This window comes from Thermobia domestica, chromosome 9 (genome assembly GCF_964235325.1).
Source record: "Thermobia domestica chromosome 9, izTheDome1.hap1.1, whole genome shotgun sequence".
NCBI lineage: Eukaryota > Metazoa > Arthropoda > Insecta > Zygentoma > Lepismatidae > Thermobia > Thermobia domestica.
The window spans coordinates 104,054,349-104,079,747 of NC_137462.1; the positions used below are offsets into that span (position 1 = coordinate 104,054,349).

At 35.4% G+C, this 25,399-nt stretch overlaps 1 protein-coding gene across 1 annotated transcript; it reads left to right on the top strand.

The window, feature by feature from the left end:
• Positions 1–6,834: 6,834 nt before the first annotated feature.
• Positions 6,835–24,921, top strand: LOC145694906 (cytochrome P450 6k1-like). Its single transcript, XM_081771651.1, has 5 exons — positions 6,835–7,726; positions 9,335–9,397; positions 16,712–16,933; positions 22,100–22,354; positions 24,330–24,921. Exons 1-5 carry the CDS (start codon positions 6,850–6,852, stop codon positions 24,497–24,499), a joined length of 1,587 nt encoding a protein of 528 aa, XP_081627777.1. The 5' UTR covers positions 6,835–6,849; the 3' UTR covers positions 24,500–24,921.
• The last annotated feature ends 478 nt before the right edge of the window (positions 24,922–25,399 follow it).

A 25,399-nucleotide genomic window follows, 5' to 3' on the forward strand; every position in this document is an offset into this window, starting at 1 on the left:
TACAGCATACTTAGGAATAAAATCTTAAAAGGTTTTGCTGCGCTCTTCATGTATACAGCTCTGTCTGTGATAAAGAGAAAAACCTTACATGTTTTACGCATTATTTCTACAGAGTAGTCATCAATTTTGTAAAAACTGGGCAATGGCTGTACCGTTTACTTTTTCCAGAACTTCTGATGGAATCAAATATGCTTGTGTATCTTCTCTCCCTTCCAAAGTTCCAATTCCAACGTTAACAATAGAACGGCCTAGATATCGCATGTTCCGACAAATGCATCCATATATTTTGTCACCATCACTTTTAGGTATGTATCATCAATAGTTCTGTTGTCAACATAAGCTATCAACATATGCTTTCCTCAAAGTCAATTCACTTGGAACTTATTGTTTTGTTTATTCCTCGAGAAAGTTCCCAAAGGAAAAATATTTCTAACTTCCACATATAAATGTTAGTGCTAATTTGAGCTTCACACAGATCATTCGCTAAAACACTAGACACGAAGTAGATTCGTGAATGTTTCACAAAGATTCTGAACCTTTTCACCAGCTGATTCACATGTCCTTGCAGATTTATGTTTTGCAGTGTTTATGGTGTATGAGAAAGTAAGGCATCTCAAAGAAAATTACAGTTTCACATCATTTGTACAGATGGTTAGGTTGCCGAATAAGAACAGTGCTCTAACGTTTACTTTTCTTTCTTTTTTTTGGGGGGGGAGGCTATACGCCAGTTTACAAAACTAGACACCATAATAATACAAACATACCTAGGTAATTTGATATATGGGCCTACATATTTTGGATTTAACTTATCTAGGAGCCAGACTTGTATTTCCAGTCGCCATAGCTATCTCGCGCCAGAGATTTTTTAAGGCTAAACAGAAGGAATATTATTAGAAATTCACTATGTATTGCATGTGTTGTTACTTTGAAACTTGAACTTTCTCTTTTCAGTAACGTTACACAAAATGGTGTTTTGAGCATACAAACATATTTATAAATTTTCTCTCGTCAGTTCTGAGTGTAAGTAATATTTGGTATTTTGTGGTATGCTTGCAAAGATTAGATCGTGAAAGCAGGCCCACAACCAGCCACAGAAGTTTGTTGGAGGCGTGAATATGTTAGGGGGGGGCAAGTCATTAAACATTCTCTTACCAATAGTTAAATTGTGTGTTTTTTTTTTTTTTTTGGTATTAATAATAGCATTTTGTGTTAAGGTCTGGAGGAGCCACGAAAAGTTTAGGGGAGACCAAGCCCCTTAAACCCCTCTGGTTGCGGGCCTGAGTGAAAGTATTGTGTTTGTACGTTTTCTGAGATCCTCATAAAAAAAAATATCAGAAAGACAAATCCTTGAAGAGTTTAAACCCTTTAAGTTTCGTCAGTGTAGATTGGTTTCCCTTATATCTCTTTATTGACTGGAATAGAACACTGTGTAGGTCTATAATACTCGTCGTGATATACCATAAACGTTCGAACTTGTTCAATAATCAGGGGACACAGTGGATAGATGGAGCGCACGGTTCTGGGTCGAGTGATCCTTTGTTCGGTGTCCGTGGGTTTTCTCGAGATTCTGACGCTTTCCCCCGCATAACTAACCCATCAATTCTTCCACTTTTACATTCATTCGTCTCTTACCCTGCAGGATATAAACGTGGGACGTGAAACTAGAATTTCATTTCGTTTCATTGAGTAATCAGCCAATTAGAACTAGTTTATTATCATTACTGTGCTATCATATCTGTTTATTTGTTGATTTGAATGTTAGCTCATGTATTCAGAACACTTCCGTTGACTTGTAAATTTTTACATGGGCCAAACTCAACCAATTATATCAGTTATATAAATTTTATGGACTAATATAAACAATTTACGAGTATGTCCCATTGGCTAAAGAAAACGGTTGTGAAATAATGTTGTTAATGTGTAAAGTGGTTTGACAATAGCACTCGAGAATTCCCTTAAAAAAAAACTCATGAACATGATTCTCATCTTAAGTTTGTGCATCCTAGTATTGAATTCAATAGAGAATTTAGTTTATTTTTACTTGAAGTAAATTTTCTCGAGCTACTTCCTGAATGCATTTGAAGAGTCCAGTTGAAAAAGAGGGGATATCCATTTTTACTAATCTTTCAGGAAACGATTTTTAAGGTTCAAAACATTTTGTTTCCTAAACTAATCGTGAAAATGCTTCAAATTTGGTTTACAAATTCGTTATTATATTGGAAACTAGCTTACAAAATCTTAAGCTCAATGTATATTATTGTAAAGAAAAGAATGCAAAAAAAAAAAAAAAAAGAAAGAAAGAAAAAAAGAAAGAAAAAGAAAAAAAGAAAGAAAGAAAGAAAGAAAGAAAAAAGACATGACGTTAGTTTGTACTGGGGAAAAAGGGGTCTATTAGATGTAAAACAATGGAAAAAAGAGGCGATCGTTTTTTAATTATAAACAATATTATTAAAAATAGATTATTTTCTTCCTCTGTCGTTTTTATTCCCCTTTACTCCGCTAATTACTTCTTTGGTAGTTCCATATAGAAGGTTTGAGTATATGGGCTGCATAAGACCTTCACAGCTTCGATGTTATCGTGATACTTGTAAATCACACCAACAATTGGATGGTGTAGAACCAAAGTGAACCAAACGTCATTAAATAGAAAACAGAGAAACATAGAGGAAAAGTTTCTACTCTACTGGCACGCCTGGTGAATTTGAAAGAAAAAAGTAACTCTGTATTTTTTATTAAGAAAATACAATTTTTTTAAAAAAATTTGTCCAAGTTTCATACATCATCACACATTTCTTCATATTAAAATGAGTATCCAAGAAAGGATAAGTGGAGATAGTTTAGTCTGGCAGCAATTAAAGACACTAAAGTTGGCATTTAGTACAAATATATCGGAAATAGTTCAGGCTGACAGCAGCTACAAACCTCTTAATGTGACAACTAATACTGTAATAATAACTTTCTTTTCTATGCAAAATCGGACAAGTGGAGATGGATTAATTTGGTGCATCCATCTCTGAGCTGATCTTATCTGAAAAGCATAGGAGAAGAGTATTAGTGTTTCATTCACCTAATAGAAATTGAAAGAACCATACTTGTAAGACTATCAGATAGATATGAGGAGGTACTAGAACTTCCCTGGCCTATTCAAATAGTGTTTCCCTTCTTGGTCAATGATATGATCAAGATAAAACGCCATTAACAACTGTCCAAGATTTTCTTTTAATTTGCAAGTAGGGATGCGCTCGAATGGAGTCGAGACAGAATTTTCCAGACAAAATTCGAGTCGAGACACAGCTCTTCCAATAGAAAAATATATATTTTTCGAGTCTAGACATCACTTTTACACCACATTTTCGAGACGAGACAGTCTTAAATCTTGTCTCGTGCGCATCCCTATTTGCAAGACAATATTTTCGCACATGAAGTCTATATTATGATGGACAATTTGCATTACGTGGACATTGGACTGGTATCAGACCTTCCTATTTGCCTTACCTAGCCATCTCTGATTTTATTTTTGATTTCCCAATTTCAAAATGCACCTCAATTTCTGGTTTGCAGGAATTCAGCTGACATCAATGGTGGCGTGTTGTTTGCCAGGACTCGATTTTGGTGTTGTTTGCCACGATTTTACCACAGTATTTGCATTCCGGTCTTATCAGATCTCATTATTGTGAAGATTCCTATACACCTGGAGTAAAAGGAAGGATTGTCAGAACCATTTGTTTTCGAACCCCTGGAACAAGTGCTAAGTGTTCTCGGCTTTGGGACGAGAGAGATCTCATTAGACTCCCTTCTAAAAGAAAACATTAAGCTCCAAACAATTGAATACAAAAGACCATTAATGTCACAATTGCTTACAAGTTACTAAATCGATATAATTGTATTTTCTGTTTTAACAGAGTTCTTAATATCACCTCCTATTACATAGTGTATTTTCGTTATGCTACGCGACTAAAGAACTGGATTTTATATACTAAAGAAAAAATTTTTTTTTTCAGTTTTGCGTCCACGGTTATGCTGGATAAGCTAAATGACATGACAAGCAGAGAAGGAATTCTGAGAGATCAGATATTTCTTTCGTATTCTGAAACCAGTAATTTTATTACTTCACATATATATTGCAATTTAACATATTTGGAGGACAGTGGGGGCAGGCAAAGCCACTGAGGGGCACCTGCCCCTTCTAGCGTCATCACTGGGCTTGTAGCCAATATGATTGACCTCCGATATAATAAGGCACAGGCAGTAGTATGATCTCCTAAATGCAACTAATCTAGGCATAATGGTGTAATGGTATAATGGTGTATTCTCGAAGGAAGGTTCAATTAGCAAACATGCTGTTTGGTTTGAGCCAAAGTGAACTATCTCCAATTATCTGTTCTCTATTAAACAATTCTCTATTAAGCATAAAAGTACATAACAAATACATGTCCTTCAGAAGCTACATACTATTACACAGTTGTTTATGCTGATTGTAGTTTGACTATTTTCTACTTAATTGTTCACTTAGTTCACTTCGGCATTAGACGAAACAAGCAGAACTCGTGAATTTCAACATAATTTACTTTTAATGTCTTAGAAGCAGTGTTCGAAGTGGAAAAAAAGCAGAGGCGGTATGTTTTATTACGATTTTGACTCAACATACCGGCTATTTAAATATTGTCTTGATCACTGAAAAACCAGAGGCGGTATGGCATACCACCGCATACCGTCTCACTTCGACCACTGCTTAGAAGACCAAATAAACAACATTTCATTTTGTGCATCTGTATATTCAATCTATGGTATGTACTTTGAATCATTGCTACGCATTTCCTCATCTGTTTCAATTGCTTCCATTAAATATGATCTGTAGTTTTCCTACCTACGCATACTCAGGTTGAACTAAACTCCATGGCAGCTTTTACTGTACCTCGTTCACTCTGGCGGAACAAAAATAAGCTTTATATGAAGCTTCATTTTTTCACCTCGAGATTACACCACTTTACGAGTGCTACAGCATGTTCATTCTACCAGCACAAACAATTTGCCAATTTAAGAATCAGAAAATACGAACATCTGAAAATCAGCTGAAAGTGGAGTTCATTCTGGTTCTACACCATCCAATTATCGTGTTGATTATAGCATCCTATTCAAATTGTTATCAACCGATTGAACCTAGTACTTTAATGTACGACGAAAATATTGGAAATGTACGTTTATCCTCGAATTAGTATCAAATATGGGAGAGTGGGGAAAGGAGAGCAAGTGGGGTACAACGGTTCATTAACTTTTTTGACCTGATAATCAACGTGTTATAAACAACTATCTGGCATTTCTTACGAAAAGGTACAGTACAGTTGCTTAAGCAAGATTGACGACATTAGAATGTTAAATATCAGGTTCTGGGGCAAGAGTGATGTATTTTTAACTCATTTAGTATATAATAATTCATTGAATATACCTGAATTGCACGCATGTCCATGACAGAACAAGATGGTATTAAAAACTAAATTTTGTCGAAAAGTGGACATCCTTCCTTTTTCCACTGTAAGTGGTGACAATACTCCCTTCTTCCATTTTACAAGATTTTTTTAAATGGCTATAGCAAGATAACCGTAAACCTTTTCCCCTTGTTTGATATATTAAATGAAACTACTCAGCGTGCTCTACAAGATTACATGAAAATCTAACTTTTGCCCAAAAGTGGACATCCCCCCTTTTCCCCTGGACTCTTCATTTCTAATCGAATCTTTGACAAACTTGCATACCAGAAATTAGCACTCTACTATCAAATAATAGTGCTTGTATATCGTTGATTTCTTTTTAAATATGAATAAGATTTCTCTTCTTGAGATCGATTGGTGACCCAAGCATGAAGACATTAATTATGTGACGGTGCCCACTTACGTAAAGATACTAAATAAAATTACTATCACAACAGCCTTCGTGTGCTTATACGTGTAGCATACATTACAGCTTTTTTTAAAAAACAAACTGCAAAACTTGAATGGTACTAATTGTGCTGTACTGCTAAGGAAAGTAACACTTGTGTTTTAGTGACAAAGTAACACAAATAATTTAGTAAAATCAATGAATTCACTTTATTACTGAGTAACAATATATATATAAGATACTTGTATAATTTTGCAAATTAGTACAGTACAACTTATTAGTCCATAGATATGCAAATAATTGGTAATAAATAGACAAATAGTTTACTTTTGCAAGAAGTCTTAAATTCTATCATTTTTTAATTCTTTGTTTTATCAGTAAAGTATAAACTTGATAAACGTGCATCGAATCATTCTCTAAGTCGTTTCTCTATTGAGCAGCGCATACATTTTTACCCTAAACTGAGAGATGACGTACAACATGGCAGTCATATTGTTTTAAGCGCATCAGTAACAGACTCAAATGAAGGGTAAGGGGAAAAAACAAGGAATGTCCATGTGTCTGCTTTAACGGGTGCTTTGACCTATCTGTTAGTGACTGTTGGTACTATTTGACTGTATATGCATGCATGCGTAGAGGTAGAAATGTCCATGTAAAACGGGGAAAAGATTTGACTAACCCTATTCATTTTATACAGCTTTTCAATATTAAAGCGTCGTTTTCTCGAAAATGTAGTTTTGTGACATTCCTTCTTTCTTCCCCTTACCCTTCAAATTCAATTGCAAATTCCGACTAGTAAGAATCAATGCATGAGCGAAAGGAATTGTTTTCTGTAATCAGCTAGGTCTGAAGTATTTTATGGGGCAATAAAAAAATTCATTAAAAATGTCCATTGTTCAATGATTCCCTGATGTTTCTATAACTGTTACATTTCTATACTTTCAGGATAATCGATCTTAGGAACAATAAAAGATGGCCATTTCATTAGACTGGATTGTAACCATAATTACAGTAGCAGTTGGATTCGTTGGCCTCATTTATTGGTACTTAGTAGCAAACTTTCACTATTGGGAAAAGAAAGGTGTTCGTCATGTAAAACCAGAATTTTTCTTTGGAAGTATAAAACAAGGGCTTTTGGGTAAAAGACATATGTCATTGGTGCATGCAGATATTTATAATGAATTGAAGGGAGAAAAATTTGGCGGATTCTTCGAATTTCGAACACCATCGTTGATACTCAGAGATCCAGAACTAATAAAATCATTTCTTATTAAAGACTTTTCACATTTTCACGACAGAAACTTCGAACTGGATGAAAACAATGATCCACTTGGTGCCAAATCTCTATTCATGCTAAAAGGTGACAAATGGAGGCATCTGAGAACGAAATTGTCTCCCACTTTCACTTCTGGGAGGATGAAACAAATGTTTCCATTGGTTAACGAATGTGCAGAAGAACTTAAAAAATGTCTTGAGAATTCGGCTGAGCAGAATGAAGTTTTGGAATTTAGAGATATGGTTGCCAGATATACAACTGATGCTATTGCTACATGTGCCTTTGGAATAGAAGGACATGCATTAAAAGATCCGAATTCTGAATTTAGAGAAATAGGTCGTATGATTGTGGATCAATCTGGATTCATAAAGCCTTTGAAGTCTCTTGTTATGCTTTTTTCACCAAGATTGGCAAAATTACTAAGATTCAGTAGTACTGAACCAAAAGTAGAAAAATGGGCAAGATCACTGGTGATTAACACATTAGAATATCGTGAAAAGAATAAAGTGAAAAGAAACGATTTCGTTAATATGCTTATTCAGTTGAGGAAGAAAGGTTACCTGGAAGACGACATACAGTGCTGGAAATTAGTATAAAGGCAGAGAGATATTTAAAAATAGAAGAAGGCAAGAATGCCGAGGATGGATAAAGATGATATATTTACAAAGTAACATTGTAGACTGTACAACATCAAAGGCATATCGTTTGCTAATACGTCACTGGCACGCGTAGTTTATACAAATATATAAATTAGACCATTTTCGGGTGGAAATTGTAATAAAGGCACCCAATGTCTTTGGCAAAAATTACAATACAGTGTACGGTACAGAATGGAAAATAGATGTTCAGTACTTGAGTGACCCTCCTTTCTTCTGAATGACTTGGAATATACGCTTCGGCATTGTGTTTATGAGATATGTTAGTTGTTGAGGTGGAATCGCTGACCACTCTTCTTGTATCGCGTTTTTCAACTCAGTAACCGTCCCAAATTGCCGACCATTGCGATAAACATTGCGCGCAAGGATTCCCCAGAGGTTTTCTATCGGGTTAAGATCCGGGCGTCTCGCTGGCCACTCCATAACTTGATGCTCTTATGGAGTCTGGTTGCTGCTGCCCTGTGGATAGCAGCGTTGTCCTGCTGGAAAATCAGGTTCTGATTGTCTAACTCCTCATACATCCTCAGCAATTCTATTTCTAACATCTCTATGTACGTAGATGAATTCCTTTTGGTGTTGAGCCATGCAATGTTGGATGTACCTTTAACACAAAACGCTGCCCAAATCATAACACTCCCTCCACCAAAATTTCTGCGCATTTGCACTTGCTCCTCTTTCCTAAGGTCATGCCAATAGTATTGAAAACCATCCGGACCATCAAAATTGAACTTCTTCTCATCATTAAACACAACGTTATTCCATTTGGATGTCCACGACATATGTGTTTCCGCAAACTGGAGTCGCGCCTGCTTGTGCGTCGCACTAAGGGGTGGTTTACACTTCCGTTTCTTGAATATAAGATGTGGATCTTGATTGAAAATTTGACGCACTCTTCTGGATGTGACAGGTAAGTTTCAAACAGCAACAATTTGGGAAGATGACATATTTCCAGCCCTTGCCTTGCGCACAATTAAGCGTTTCGCAGCCTCCGAAAGTTTTCTTGTTCTACCATACTTCCCGTTCTTTCCATATTGTGCGCCCAATCGAACGTAATTATCAATTACACAACTTGAACGATTTAGCTGTTTTGCAATTTGTCGATTTGTTTTGCAATTTGACAGGCCCATGTCCTTGTACGCACAGACACGTGCTTGTTCCTCACTCAGCAACAATTTTCCACGAGGCATGGCCCACACAAGCTCACAGACGTTCGGACCCGCACTTCTCTTATCGCACTGTGTCCGCTGATTCTCAAAGAGGCATCAGGGGTAATGCTGAGCGTGTAGAGGGCGCCAAACAACAAGTAACCGTGGGTGCCTTTATACCAATTTCCACCCGACAATCGTCTCATTTCGCTTTTCGTGTAAACTATGCGTGCCAGTGACATATTAGCAAACGATATTCTTTTGATTTTGTACAGTCTACAATGTTACTTTGTAAATATATCATCTTTATCCATCCTTGGCATTCTCGCTTCCTTCTATTATCAAATGTCCCTCTGCCTTTATACCAATTTCCAGCACTGTATTGTATGACGGTGTCACAAATGGAAATACTACTAGTACTGATTCTGCGTCTAATAAAGAAGGTAAATACAGTTTTCTTATTATTCTTACTATTTTTAGTAGTTATTTATAATGTTTACGTGGCATTTATTAATAGATTTCCGATATCCTTACGTGTGTACTTTATTAAATTAGAATTGCAAAAGTAAGTCTGAAATCAGGGCTCATATTATGCTTTCTCGAATATAACAATGAAACAACGGTATACATAATACTAAAATGTGAGACACGTACATAGAAGGCGTCACATTAACATTGGAAACAATTGTTTGTTTACGAGTACACTCACCATTGCCGACACGCCAACTCTTGTGGACATACTCCCGGGCTAACGGCGACGCACAGTGGTCCGAATAGCGAAAAAGGCGGACAAAATAGGGAGGATTTCTTGAAATGTTCTGAAATTGTGTATATGATGGTCTTCAAGGTTGGTGATTACGAATTTGATATCAAAAATAAAAAATCAAAATGGCGGATCCAATATGGCGGACCAAAAATGATAAATATTATGGATCTCAAATTGGGTACAGAGGGGTTTGTACGGTCACAAATTACAAATAATGATAAATGGCAATGATAATAAAATTCTAAACTTCAAAATGGCGGATCCAATATGGCGGAAGAATATATAAAATGAAGATCACGGAGCTGAAATCGGTATGAGGCACGTACGAATTTCATATTATATGTAAAATTAAAAATAGAGGATCCAAATAGAGGAGCAAAAGTAGAAGTACTTGATTATGCTAATAAACGTCCTGGTTACAGGCCTAATTTATCTTCAGACGCAGTAGTTGCAGATTCGTCATGCCGTGTGCTTATTTTCAGTAGCCAGTCACATCCTGAGGCAGTTTTAAGGTTTTCTTCTTTGGGAGTCCTTCCAAGATGGAAATTACTGGAACCGAACTCAAATCAGCCTTTGAAAGATCCGAATTACTGGCTACTCTTGATGTTTTTCGAGTGTTATGTTCTCTGTATTTCCGCACATCCTTATGTCTAGATTCAAGGGCTTCTGAAATCTCCCCAAATGGTAAAAGACCTGCCTGCACAATTACTGAACTCGTGAATAAGAACTTTGTGCACGATGGGTAGCATGTAGTACCATGGGTATAATCGCACAAATAACAGCAGTTTCGATTCAGTACGTGTTGAATTTTGCAATGTTTGTCATGTCCACAGTAAAATTGTTGTCAAGATAGTTCCGAAACGCGAGGTTAACTGCTGATCCACCCCCCGTTATCTCTGAAGCTGTTTGAGATGTTGCGAAGAACTTGTGGGCTTTATTACTATCATTTGGTAGTTCCATAACCTATCTTGGGCATATTCACACTGAGGCCTTGTATACTTCCGAACCTCTCTCGGATAATTTGTTTCCTGCATTCGGACATTTGACGGGTTCCAACTTTAGCACTCGCTTTTTCATTTCTGAAAATCTGATCTATGAAAGATATGAAAAATACACTCAAAAGATCGAATATGTGCATGGAGAATGGAGTGTTCGAACTCCAAATGAATAAATTTTGGGGCTCTGTTGTTTCCATCTCACCCCGTGTGCTTCCACTGTCAAATAAACACAATTGTTTTACGTGCTTATCTCCTGCTCGTCTCGCCACCCCAAGCAGCCACCTTGAGTGGCATGATTCCAAGGTCTATTTCCTGCAGTAGACGGAAGTAGACAATTAAACTTACACAACATATTGACAACTATCGACTGTTATCCGTGTTTGAATTTCGTGGTATACATGTGTATACATTTTTTAAGACTCTATAAGTAGTCTGTAGTACTCCCATACACACGAGTAGGCCTACTAATATGTGCATTTATTATAACTACTGTGATGCAATACACATTGTTCATTCTAACTACACTACATATTGTTAAAAATCGTCTTAAGCGCGCAGTGCTGGTTAAGAATGAGTATATGTGGGAAATTTTAAGGTGGAATATATATTACTTCAGAAGGAAATAGAATACCTTAGAATAGACTACTAATGTAATATAAATCAAACCTCCTAACGTAATAAATCAATACTAATTTACTTTAATTTACTCTACACTGCGCTATTTTATTTTCCGCTGCTACACTCAGCAAAGGCCATTATACCTTATTCTACCACGCTATTATGCTATTTTACTTTTTGTTACTTTACTTCACAAAGGCTACTATACCCTATTCTACCAACACTACTTTACTTTTTACCACTCTACTCTGATTTACGCTATGCTTTCTAATCTTCCCACTTTAAACTGTAGATTTTGTGGCCCTATATATATGTATATCTTTGCTGCTGAGAAGGATACAAATACAATTAAATGCATTAATCCACCTCCTTCACTTTATGCCACACTACTGTAAACTACATACGTTAATTTACTCTTTACACTCTACTCTCTTTTATACTGCTCAACACTTCGTTACTTTACTCATATGTTTGAGCTCCCCCGTGGCTATGTATATGTTTGAGCTCCCCCGTCTCCGGGTCTTTGGCACTGGAGACCCGAATTCGATTCGCAGTGGAGCGGGGTCAAGTGGTTCGGATCCCATGTTAAGCTGTAGGTCCACTGCTGAATGGGACGCTAAACTCAGCTGAAATCTAGGGGGCCATATGTCCGTATTTTGTACGGACCGTTGTATTTTTGGGTCCGTGTCCGTGTTCGTATCGTACAAAGCATGAAATAGGAAACTCCGTATTTGACAGGTTTTGGAGCTGCTCGAAAATTTCCGAGTCGGGAATTGCTAAAATCTCTGGTAAAGAGAACTGTGTTTTCATCATATAAGTTATATTTTAGTTACCGTTAATAAAATAGGTTGTTCTTTAAAAGTGTCTTTTTTCCATTCCAGGGTACTTTTGATTAGATTTAACATACAGAGACTCACTTTAATATTCGGCCACCACATTGTATTGGCGTTTTATCTTATATTATGAACTACAGTAAAGTAGAGTGATAATATTGTTTATGCTATGTGAAACCTCTATATTTTCTGCAACTTTTTACAAATATTAAACCATAAAATTGTAATTCTAACGTACAAAAATCAGAATATTTCTTCTCAAACACAAAAATTATAATCACTTTAATATTCGGCCACCATATAATGTGAAACTTTCTTGTCGCCTTCTTCGATGCAAGAAAAATGTTTTAATACCTAGTTGGATACCCTTTATTGCGTATCGCCTCCTTCAAGTGATTTTACATATTTCTAGTTATTTTTGCGGTATATTCAGAGCAATATTGGCCCATTCTTCTGTTAACCTTCTCTGAAGTTCCTCCTTTGATGTTACCGCCAATTTCCGATCTCTAGCGTCGAGTTCATCCCACAAATTTTCAATGGGATCGAGGTCCGGACTTTGTGGTGGAGTTTCGATAACTTTGGGGTAGTTGTACAGAAGCCACTAACGTACAACATACGCCTTATGTTTTGGGTCGTTGTCGTGATAAAATTTAAAAGTCTCGCGGATTCCAAATTAGTCCGCACTCTTGTGCAAAGTCTGTTTTAGAACGCTCAGGTATTGTTCTTTTGTCATTTTAGCATTTATAAACCTGAATTCATCCACACCGACAGCAGATATGCACCCCCAAACCATTATGTTACCACCACCATATTTGATTGTTGCTAGTAAATTCAGTTTCCTTAGTTCTTCATTAGCCTTTCGCCACACTAGAACCCTGCTATCTGACTTAAAAATGTTGAATTTGCTTTCCTCAGCAAAAAGAACACCTTTCAATCATCCTGGTTCCTTTTGCACGTAGATTTTAGCGAACTGAAGCCGTTTTTTCTGCCCACTTTGTTGACAAATGATTTCTTTCTAGCTACCTTTCCGTGATATCCTTCGCTTCTAAGTACTTTCCGATCAATCTCTGGGTGTACATCCTTTCTACACCCTTGCATCAATTCCGCTGCAATCTTTGGTGCACTTCTTAACTTTTCTCACACTCACACGTTTGTCTCGTTCATTTAGTTTGCTAGGGCAACTCTTCTGCTTCACGGATTCTAACCTGTCTTCGTTCTTATAACGTCGCAAGATATCACCGACTGTACTTCGTGGTATATTCAAGAGACGGGCAATATACATATTGGAATCTCCCTTTTATGACAAAAATTGACCAGCTGGCGCTGCTCAAACGTTGTGTTACAACTTTTTCGCCCCATTGGAAGTGTTATACTGCAAAGCCAATACCCACTCGCACTTTCTAACACGAAGACGAGAAATGAGTTATACATACGACGTTCCTTCCCCCAATCATATTGTACTGTAAACTGGAGATACAGCAGTAAGATTATCAAGTCACTTTAGTGGCCGAATATTAAAGTGGCATGATATGAAGGCAGTTTGTAGAAACATAGCAGTTAGCATAGGCATAGTTTGCATTTACAACTTTTACACGTTACGAAATAGTCAGGAGACATGATAGTTGTTCCCTGTCATCGCTTACAAATTCCTATGTATTTACATTAATGCGTCCTTTGACATAAATGACAACAATATGGGGTGGCCGAATATTAAAGTGAGTCTCTGTATGTAATTTAACGGTATGATTTATTATATTTGTGTTAATGAAAAAAAATATAAAAGATGTTAGTTTCCAATCAACGGCGCCGACTTTTCAAAATTTATGTGGGTGCATATCAATGGCGAAACGTGTTATATGTTTTCATGGGAGTCGATATTTTTTGATTGATTTCCTTTTAGTTAAAATCTTTTGTGAACATTGTCATAAGGGGCTGTGGTCGGTTCTATTCACAATATAGTTCCTTTTTTGTTATTGTTAAGACTGCCTTTGACTAGGCCAGAGACAGGACAGGGAAGGGGGGGGGGGAGTGTGTTGCTTGGACGCCTTTGCACAAACACATTTGAAAGAAACAATTATGATTTAGAAGTTAGACATTTTAACTTTCATCTCAGTGTTTTGACTGCTTATTATTTTTTGATAATGGAAGTGAGAAACATTTATTTTATTTATTTTGTTTCTATCAAACTAAAAATCTTGTGGGTGCTGGCGTCTCTGAGCACTCACGTGTTTGGAGCGCATGTTTCCAATAGTGTTTTAAGTAGTATAGTAAACAATTGTGTATTAACCTAAAAAGGTGAATTTTAATGGATCACTATTTTACTGCTTGTCCGTATTTTGGATCAAAAAATTATGGCAATCCTACTCAAATCATAAATCCAAACTTTACTCATGTCTATCCTATACTACACTATCCAAGCGGAATTGAAGCATATAACTCTTCCATAAGAGAACTAATGAATAATTATTCTTGCAGTGCAGCGCTCAACTGACTCAATGTTAATCAAAAAAAGGGTATTTGTACCGAAATCGCTTTCTCTAAAATTTACCACAGATGTTCAATATTGTTCAAGCTGGAGGTTTGAACTGACCAACAGCAGGTGTTGAAGTTCCTTATACTAGATCTGACAAGAATAGACGAGATTCGTTTATCTACGCCAAAACAAGTTTAGAGACTAAGGCGATAACGAAATTTGATTATCAAAACATAGAAAAAAAAAATTTCAAATCATGTGTAGTAGAAGAATGTTACATATAACTGGTACAAAACTCCCAAACAATAATGTTAATATTTTTTGGATAATCTATAAGTCATACGAGTATTTGAATTTTATGTTAAAACTAATAAAGAAGTAATAGTAGATTATACATAACTACAATGTGGACCATTTATCGTGACACACCTTTGTAATTTTTAAACTAGTAGGAAAAAACTTCGCACCATGCAAAATATCGACAGGGAGACATTGTTTGATATACTCTGTAATACCAACAGAGTTAAAGTGTTGCCAATCCGACATAAAGTTGTATTACTTCTCAATTTGCGATACATTATGTTGTTGCACACTTCAAATCTTCATGTTAAATGAAAATTTGCAATACTACACTTATTTTTCAGTGTTACAAGCTAAAGACGCTACAGTACTAGAAACGTCGAAAAATGACCAAATTTTGGATTATTTTACAGTAGTATTAATGCAAGTGACACAGACGACGCACGGCATTGCAAACTATTTTGGTGTTGAAAACTATGATCATGATACAACTACTTGTAGTTTCGAAAATTGGTTTAATCACAACAAGGTACAATTCATTATAGGAAAGTCTACATTAATAATTTCCATTATATTCAAAACAAGCAGTGCATAGATATTGATAAAATGTTATTTAACTTATATTTCACTATTTGCTGAAAATATAATTTACTCAAACTCGATTTAATTTCCAGATCTTTTGCTAAATAACGATCTGTCCTGGAAAACACACAACGGTATCTTCTCTGCTTCAAGAATTCAATAAAATGCTAGCGACACTAAAACTAGATAAAACTTGTATGCAACTTATATTTCGGTCTTTTGCACTCTACTTACATATGAGATCACATTCCATAAGTCAACCCTATGCAAAATTTGCATTTTAGTTTTCGATATTTAATATCACATATTATTAATTTTGTGATATGACTCATCATCCGAATTTTGAGTTTAGAATAATATGTCCTCCGCAATTTTTTCACACTCATCACCAAAGGATATCTTAATACATATTTTGGGTATCATAGCAGTCTAAATTTAGCATAGACTGATACAGAATAAGGGATTAGTTGTGGTTAGGATAACCCCTTAGCTTCAAAGCAGCCTCCAGGGTTTAAGGTAGGTACGATCGGTTGGTCGACTGATGCTGGGTCCCTCGGTGGTGCGCCTTTTATCTATCCTCTTCGGGTCATTCCGTGAGGTCTGTCTTCTTTCGGCGTTCCTCGGTGTCTTTCGTGTCGGCTTCTTGTCTGCTAGGTTGTTTATAATGAATAGCACGTGTTAAGTTGACACGTGCTTTTGTCGTTGATGTAGGGATCCTTACAATAGGCTTAAGATGTTTCTAGTATTTTGATAACTACATGTGTCTTGTAGTTTTCCCTATCAAAGATTGCGTACTTCGTGAATAGAACTTGAATTACCAAACACTTGGTAACTAACGATATGTGACGTATTAGGAACAAGCTATATGTTGGCATTGATGATACAGGAAGAAGTAATGATAATAATTATTATTATTAAAAAAAAAAACTACATCACACCAAACTTCGAATGTGCAAAGTTCGATTTAATAGGAGTAGCATAGACAATAATGGTATCATAGGAGTAAATGTCCAATATGTTGAGATTAACAGATCTTTAAAAAAATGCTTATTCTGTATTTATTGTATTGAAATATTTTAAGCACAGAAAATATCGTATCAATAGCCTACATGTAGAAGAGTAGTATGCTTATCTCTGTAAGAAGCTCTTTAACACCATCTTTCTTTCTCTCTTTTTTTTTTAAAAAGAATTTTCAGTTGATGATATGGCATCCCAGATGATCCTGTTCTTTGGAGCTGGGTTCGATACTAGCTCAGCAACCATGAGTTTCGCCCTGCATGAGTTGGCCGTACATCAAGATATTCAGCAAAAGCTAAGAGAAGAAATTGATGCTGCTCTCGAGAAACATGGAGGCAAAGTCACCTACGAAATGATACAAGAAATGGAATATCTGGACAAAGTGGTTTCTGGTATTTATTACTATTTGTTGTTTGTTAAATTTTGGATTCAATTGTCTATGTATAAAATATGTTTACTCGTAAGTAAATTAAGTAGGGTCTATTTCAATATGAAGTTCCAGAAAAAAAGTGCATGTAAAACTTTATAGTATTAACTCAAATCTAAATGCACACTTTACCAACGAAAAAAGTTTTTTCTGGCGAACATAGTCCAGCAATTGATTTAATAACAACGAATTACTTCCATATTCTGATTTATTACCATGTTGGTAAACGAACTACAGAGTGAAGCAGAAGTCCAGCATCGCCCTTTTATTTTTGAAATGGCTTGAGGAAAGATGACTAAACTTTGGACGTAGGTAATTGGGATGGGGTTGCACCAGCTGGTGCCATTTGGCATAATGGTGGCCATCTTCAAATCCGCCATTTTGAATTCAGGTCTAATATCTATATATATAAAAGAGAACGCACAAATCCTTTGTTCCCTCATCACGCTAATACGGCTGAACCAATTTCTTTCATTTTTGGGGGGTTATTAGGATTTGGACCCTAGATGGTTTTTATCATATCACTTTAATTTTCAATTACCAGTGTCTTGAGATAATTGACCATTCAAGTGTCCATAACGTACAAATCCTTTGTTAGTTCATCATAGGTAAAAATAAACGTATTTATATGCAACCCGCATGACCGTGTCACTCGGCGGGTTAACATAAATGACAGGCGATATAATGTTAACATTTACTGCAATCTACTATGGTTTTTATCATATCAATTGAAAGCTAAAAAGTAAAAATTATCTAAGTAACAAAGTTTATTGCGTTCCGGGGTGACCCCAGCGAAGCGGGGTGAACGCTGCTAGTTTCAAATAAGAAGAGGTCCATGAGACACATGATTTTAGGCTAGAATTTTACCAGAAATATGAATCTTAAATTATTTTTCACCTAACTTCAATCGGTAATGAAATTTTGTGAAGTAAATATTGCATGTGGGATCTTACAAGATATACTCTTTGTGTTGTGTGCTACACATAATGCAAGATGTTTCTTCCAGTCCTGAAGGACACATAATAACACGTATGGCATCACAGAGTCCCAAGCGTGTCTGATTCGTTGTTCGAGGTGTCAGGGAACAGTGATTTTTTTTCTTGACAAACAAGTGCTTTGAGGTGACCCCACAAATAAAAGTTTAAGGGGTTCAGATTGGGCGAACAGGGTGGCCACTCAATTGGCCTTCGACGGCTAATCCAGTGGCCCAGTTACTATGCACCCAATTCCCCTGACACATAATATATAGTAAGGAGGCGCACCATCTTGTTGAAAAAGGCAGGGAAGTCACCCTCTGGGTTCAGCAATGATGGGAACATCTGTTCCTGCAGCATGTCAATATATCTGTCCCCATTTAGGTTCTCATGGATGGAGAATGGCCCAATGTTACGAATGTTCCATATCCCACACCATACAATAGCATTTTTCGCACCAATTACCATGGAGGCATTTGTTTATGCTGGGTTTGTGTCTGACCAATAATAGTGATATTGTTTATTGACATAGAACAGAGTCTCGTCACTACACAACACACTAAGAGGAAACGTGGGATGCTCTTTACACTTTGTCACAGCCCATTCTGCAAATGTCATTCTTATATCTGGGTCATTTACTGTTAGATATTGCTGCATTTGGAGTTTGTATGGATGCCATTTGTTTGTGTCCAACACATGGAGTATCGATTTCTGATTTACACCTGAAACTGCAGCTAAACATCTGGTACTGTGTTTCGGGTTTTTCACCAAGGATGCTACAATTCCCGTTGCTGTTGCCTCATTTGTTGCAGTCCTGGCTTCCACTGCGTTGTTTGTCGTGCACAGATTCTAAAACTGAATTTCTGCGAAATACGCGCCATTGTGGTATGTGCAATGTTGTCTCTCTCTAGATGCCGCACATTGAAGTCATCAGCGATGGCCCTAACATTGCGTTCTCCACTGATGAGAGCAATTTAAATCCTTTCTTGGCGGGTGAGAGTCAGGTTACATCACCTGAAAAGACAAATCAGAACTTATTATATGATGAAATGCGCAACGTTTACTTTACAAAATTTCATTACTGATTAACGTTAGGTGAAAAATAACTACAGATTCGTATTCCGGTAAACTTCTAGTCTAATATCATGTGTTATATTCCCAATTTCTATTTGAAATATTGGATATGAATTCAAAATGGCGAATTTCAAGATGATCACCATGATGCCAAATGGTACTGTTCTGGTGCGCCCCCACCCTAATTACCCACATCTAAAGTTTCGTCATCTTTCCTTAAACCATTTCAAAAATACAAGGGTGTGGGGGACTTTTGCCTCACCCTGTACTCTTTTTTTTTTTAAGCAAATTATTACGCGTAGGCATATTCTTAAGAAGTTTTGGGTAATTTAATTTTGTTACTGACATTTATTTTATTATGAAAAGTAACACATTACCCTTACGTTACCTCATGTATAAAATAAGGTGTTTAAGCTATTTAATATTAGGCTATTGCGATCTAGGCAACTACAGTTAGTTCTTGATATTGAATTGGAAAAACTTATTTTCAGATGTTTTCTTAAATTTGCACAAGATTTTCTCTCATTTAACATATTTTGTGTCTAATTAGAGGTGATATTTTACTTACAAATTTCTTTAATTTGCTTTTTTTTCCTCTTATGTAAAAAATCTGTTTTTAAGCTAAGAAATGGATAAATTTCAATCTCCCTCCATACTTGATAACTTCAATTTTCTGTTCAATATCTGGTATTGAATCTTTTCGCACAACGTAGTTTCTCGAAAATCAAACAGTAACACATAATGTTATTATTATTATTATTATTATTATTATTATTATTATTATTATTATTATTAGAATTGGAAATTAGAGAAACAGAGAGTATTTTTCATAAAACTAGTTCTGATTCATGATAAATCCCTTGGATGCACTTCTTTCCATAGTATACATTTCCTGATATATTGGTCTTATGTACCTATTCACTTGAGGAAGAGAAAATGGCAAATGCAAATTCCCTCTCTCGGAGGATGAGAATTGTTTAACTAATTTCTTGTCCTCTTGGTCGGTGGTTCAAACTTGAAATAGTAAAACTGGCCAATAATAAAGTTACTTGATAAAATTAACTTGTTATCTTTACTTAAAAAAATGTTATTCGTTTCTTGTCGAGATTAAGTCTCAGATTTCTATGGCATCTCAAGTTTTTGTCCTGGCATCATTTTACATACCTAGGTATAAAATTAAATGTGAACATATTTCTGAATTTTGTGAATACAAAATACGGTTTTCATTGGTCATGTAAATGCTTATTAGAACCATACTTTAGTTTTGGTCATATTTGGGCCAGAAGTGATATGCGTAAAAGCAATTTGGAATTCCAGGACTAAGGGAATGGTCATAAATAGATTCAATCTGATCGGGGACTGTATCACGATAAAACAAGCCCATTGAAGCGAGGAAGTACTTTTCGTGGGCGACCAACTAAAGAGCCAATATTTAGCATAAAACAAATAATAACCTAACACAATCAAAATCACCAATGACTACAATCAGTGAGACGGTATGCTGTGGTTTTTCAGTAATGAAGACATACGGCCTCTGGTTTTTCAGTGATCAAGACATACTTTCACTGGGAAGTGGATGCTAATGTACGTTTAATGAAAGCCATTTTTATACACAGTAATAGAGAATAGCTTCGCATGTAAAAATATGCTATTTCATATGTAGAAATAATATCTAAGATGCCAACATCAACATTTTTATCTTTTTCCTACCTTTTGTTTTAAAAATGAGGTATCTACAAAGAAGTTCACAAAGTTTATATTGTTTTATATCTTATTGTGTCATATTCAATTGTTTCTTTATTATGTATGTTTGTGTCTTCTTGCCTTAATGCATATAAATGCCATGTTTTGAGCATGGGCGGATTTAGAGATTGTCTGTTGTGGGGGCTTACCTTCCGGAGGTCTGGAATACTCCTTAGTGTAGAAGGGGTTCTGGAGTTCTGCGGGAAATTGTTTAAAAATTGTAAATATATTAAAAAAACTTAGTTTTCGAGCATTTTCGTGTATACCTAGGTAATTATCTATATTACAACATAAGGGGATATTTTAAAAAAAATCTTCTCAAAGAGTTGGGGGCGGGAGTAGCTCTTCCATGGTTTTGAGTCATTATGTAAATCGAAATGCAATCTTTTTGCAGCAATAGAAATGAGACAACATACCCTTACTGTTATATCAACATTTAGATAGCCGGTGTGTCAAGTCAAAATCGTAATAAACCATACCGCTTCTGCTTTTTCTACACTTCGAACACTGACTACGTACGTCTTTAATATGTTAAAGAAAGCTTAAGTTTTATGTATGAAATTTCAACATGAAGATTTAGAGCAGGGGACGGTTATATTTTACCCCTTTTAAACAACAATAATATTGTAGAAATTTAGAATAATTAAGTTGAAACAATGCGGTCTTTTAAATTTCAATTAAAGTGTTACAATAGCTTTAAACAACTGCAAATCCCCACATTACTTTCTAAAGCAATCTAACAAAAAACAATAGATTCAGTTTGTTAACAGTTATATGCTAAATTTAAGTACAGAATACTTTTTCATTGGAAAACATCATAATTCTAAATGACGAATAAATTAATAAAAGATTTACCCATGTGCTTACAACTTACCTATACTTTTTAAGAAGGGAAAATAGGGGAGAAAATTAAAATACTACAAGAAACTGTTAAAGAAAAAGAAAACAAAAGTAGAGATGAAAACAAGACAAAATATATTAGTTCAAACAATTTGAAAAAATACAGTAAATAAATAGATTAAAAAGGAAGAAAAGATAAAAATAAAACTTATGGTGTCAATGACAACATGGACTGTGGTTTGGGCCACAATAAAAGCCTTTCCTTTACAGGAAACGGATTAAAATTGAAAATTCTACAAATCACCTGTACGCTAGTGACATGTATTGACGTCAGCAGCGCAGCTAGAGACATGTATTAGCGTGACTGTTTAATGCAACAGCAGTATATAGAATGTCGGGTTTGGTTCAACGCTGACTTTTCATTGTTAGAATTTTTACTTGACAAAAATTGATTATCAGTAGTGCAGTACTAAAATGATGTTTGTTTCAATTCTTCACAGAGACCTTGAGAAAACATCCTCCAGCTGCTATTGTTCAGAGCCGCATCTGTACCAAGAAATATATCATCCCAGGGACTGATGTAGAAGTAGAACGTGGTATAAATGTTTTCGTTCCTGTGTATGGTTTACATCATGATCCTCAGTATTACCCAGATCCTGAAAAATTTGATCCTGAGAGGTTCAGCGAAGAAGGTAAAGCGAGTCGTCCCAATTACACATTCTTACCTTTCGGAGATGGTCCTAGAATTTGTATAGGTAAGTATCACATTTTATTCTAAGTTTAATGAAGTTTATGTAGTCTTACTGTAATTTCACAATTTGAGACGAAACTAATTATTATTATTATTATTATTATTATTATTATTATTATTATTATTATTATTATTATTATTATTATTATTATTATTATTATTATTATTATTGGTAGTAGTAGTAGTAGTAATGTAATGCGCCGCTATTTTATATCTGCGCCGCATTTCATGATAGTATATTTTGGACGGTAGCAGTTTGCATTCTTGTCTGTATCCGATGATTTAAATTTAAATCAAGATAAACTTTTCGAATCGACTTTAAAAGTTTGTCTCAAAGAATATAGCGATATAAAATGGAAGAATTAACCCAGCGAATGACCTTTACGAATTTAATGTTATAGTGACAAGGTTTTGGAAAGTGTGAAGTTATTGTGATAAATGTTAACCTTTTAAATAAGTGTTCAGAGTTTGTTTACAGAAAGGCATGAACAAAAATGTGATGTATTACTGAGGCTATTACTTAGCTCAGGGGATTCTATCCCCTCTCTAAATTCTACACACGATCACATCTAAACTTTCAACGTGAATTATAAGTAGTTATAATATAAAATAAAATGTCTCATCAAAATGCTTAGTGGTACATGTTGTATATGTGTGGAGAATCATTGTAAAACTGCTAGAAACTAAATTTAGTTAACTTAGGATTTTGATACAAACCAGTTCATTTTGATTACGTTCTGGAACATTTAAATACGTTTGCCAGACGTTCTGAATTTTAGATTCCCGGTACGTAACATCCATCTCTACCACGAACCTATACTTTTCCTGGGATAGAGAAGGGGAACATCGGCGACTCCGTTACTGGACTACAGGCTCAGGTCTTCGAATGTGAGAATGGAACATTTTCTCGTAGAGGATTCTGCGCCTTTATTATCTTATGCTAACGTCTTGTCTGTCTTGTTGAAGTAGTAGAGGATCCTGAAACGACATCTGTAAAGCCATCCACGACAAGATAAAACTGGAATAGTTAATGGCCTCTGGGCATGGAGGGCGTTAATGAGAGCAAGTGCATTACAGTAGTAGTAGTAGTAATAACAAGATATCATCAATAAGTTAGACGTCAATCTATAATGTTTAAGATAGTTTCAGAATATACAGCGATGGAAGAGCTATTATATGTATCTATTGAGATTCTTGTGCCCATTGCATCTTCTTCAATTTGCCTGAGAATAAATAAGTGAATACATGAGAATTTTAGGAAAACTTAAAAAGGATCAAAAGATTGCGATCTTGGCCAATAATTAGTTTTTGGATCAGGGGCCACAAAATTTTTGAACGGCCCCTAAATCGAGTTTTCGTATTTTCTACGGAATAGATACATCATACTGAGTTAACTGATAGTTTGCGTTCGGCTATACTATATATATTTCTCCAGATATAAGACCTATAAGAAAATGTTTGTTGAATATATTGGATCTTTTGGGCCAATTGGATCAGAGCCACAAAATTTTTGAACGATCCCTAAATTAAGTTTTCGTATTTTCTACGAAATAAGCACATCATACTGAGTTAACTGATAGTTCGTGTTTGCCTGTACTGTATGAAGTTCTCCAGATATAAGGCCGACAAGAAAATTTTTGATTAAAATATATTGGATCTTTTGATCCAATAAAATTCTCGAAATGGAATTTACAAAATGGATGTAAATTCAACATTTTATAATTTGACCGGTACAGTTTATACTTTTAGGTATAGAAATTAGTGTTGTGAAGTTGGGTATTCACTTCTATCAAATTTTACAATAATACATATTCAACTTATAATTCTAAGTTTGTGTAAAAATAATAAAGCAGATAAGCTCATACTATGTGTGAAAATATCTTAAACTCTTAACAGCCTGCTATATTTTTATTATACTTTGATAGAGATAATTAACTACAATTTTTATCAATAAATTAAATTCCTGTTTCTCATTTCAGGTATGAGATTTGCTCAGATGCAAGTGAAAGTTGGTCTTGTGCATTTATTGTCCAAATATCAATTTCTAAAAAGTGAGAAAACGCAAGATCCAATTGAATACCATCCTTTTCAATTTGTCGTGGAAGCCAAAGATGGTATTTGGTTAAAAATAGCAACAAGAACTTCGTAATGAGACATTGAGCTGAAAAACATCCAACATTAATTAACGTAACAACATGGGTGATGACAAAAGTCTTTCATTAGAGGTCATCACTACTTTGTCTTATATATCGTTCCTGTAGTTTTCAGTTCGGTTTTAATCACAACAAATCAATTCAGTTTGCATAATTATTGATAGGTCAAAATTATTACAGGTTTACATAACTAATGTCTTTGGAAACACCGAGTTGATTTAGAAGATTGGTCCTCAAATTAATCGCTGTTTCGCAATACAGTTATGACCAAAACGTTTTTGACAAGTATAATGTTTAAAATTGTATTATCTGCCAGTCCATCTATATTAATATATATATATTTACTTGTTTTCGCTAACGGTGTACTTAAGCTCTGTCAATGTTCTCTAAAACTGTACAAATACCAGGCGTTTTTTTTTTTTTAAAAAAGCAAGTACCGTTTTTAAATAATAAACTAGTATACTTTTCGTAACAATCTTATTCTTACATGAAAGCCTATACCTTAGTCTACTTCTCTACATAGTTTCCACAAATATTAAGGGGCTTATCGTATAGTTTTTGAATACCAATACCATAGAAGTCTGCCACCTAATTTGACAACCACTGCAACATGGCTTTTTGACCTCATCGTCGTTATCGTGGTTTTGACCACCCAGATGCTTATTCAAATGCAGGGACATTTCTTGAAACTAAGGAAACTTATATAACGACGAAATCGTAAAGCATCTGTTTTCTTTCAGTTTTTCGTCAACTTTCTGCAAGTATTCATCGATGACAGAAGATCGTCCACTTCGTTCCTTATTATGAACTTTCATGCGATCATCTCTAGAAGTTTTAACCCATTTCTGTATCATTCCATCCCTCATAATCAGGGGGTAAAAGTGAGTGAGAATGCT

What these genes read in the sequence shown, in the direction of transcription:
- LOC145694906 (XM_081771651.1), top strand. Translation starts at nt 6,850, where the DNA reads ATGGCCATTTCATTAGACTGGATTGTAACCATAATTACAGTAGCAGTT. An exon ending in TCTGGACAAAGTGGTTTCTG is followed by an intron (nt 16,934 to 22,099) that starts GTATTTATTACT and finishes AATTCTTCACAG; the next exon opens with AGACCTTGAGAAAACATCCT. An exon ending in TGGTCCTAGAATTTGTATAG is followed by an intron (nt 22,355 to 24,329) that starts GTAAGTATCACA and finishes TTCTCATTTCAG; the next exon opens with GTATGAGATTTGCTCAGATG.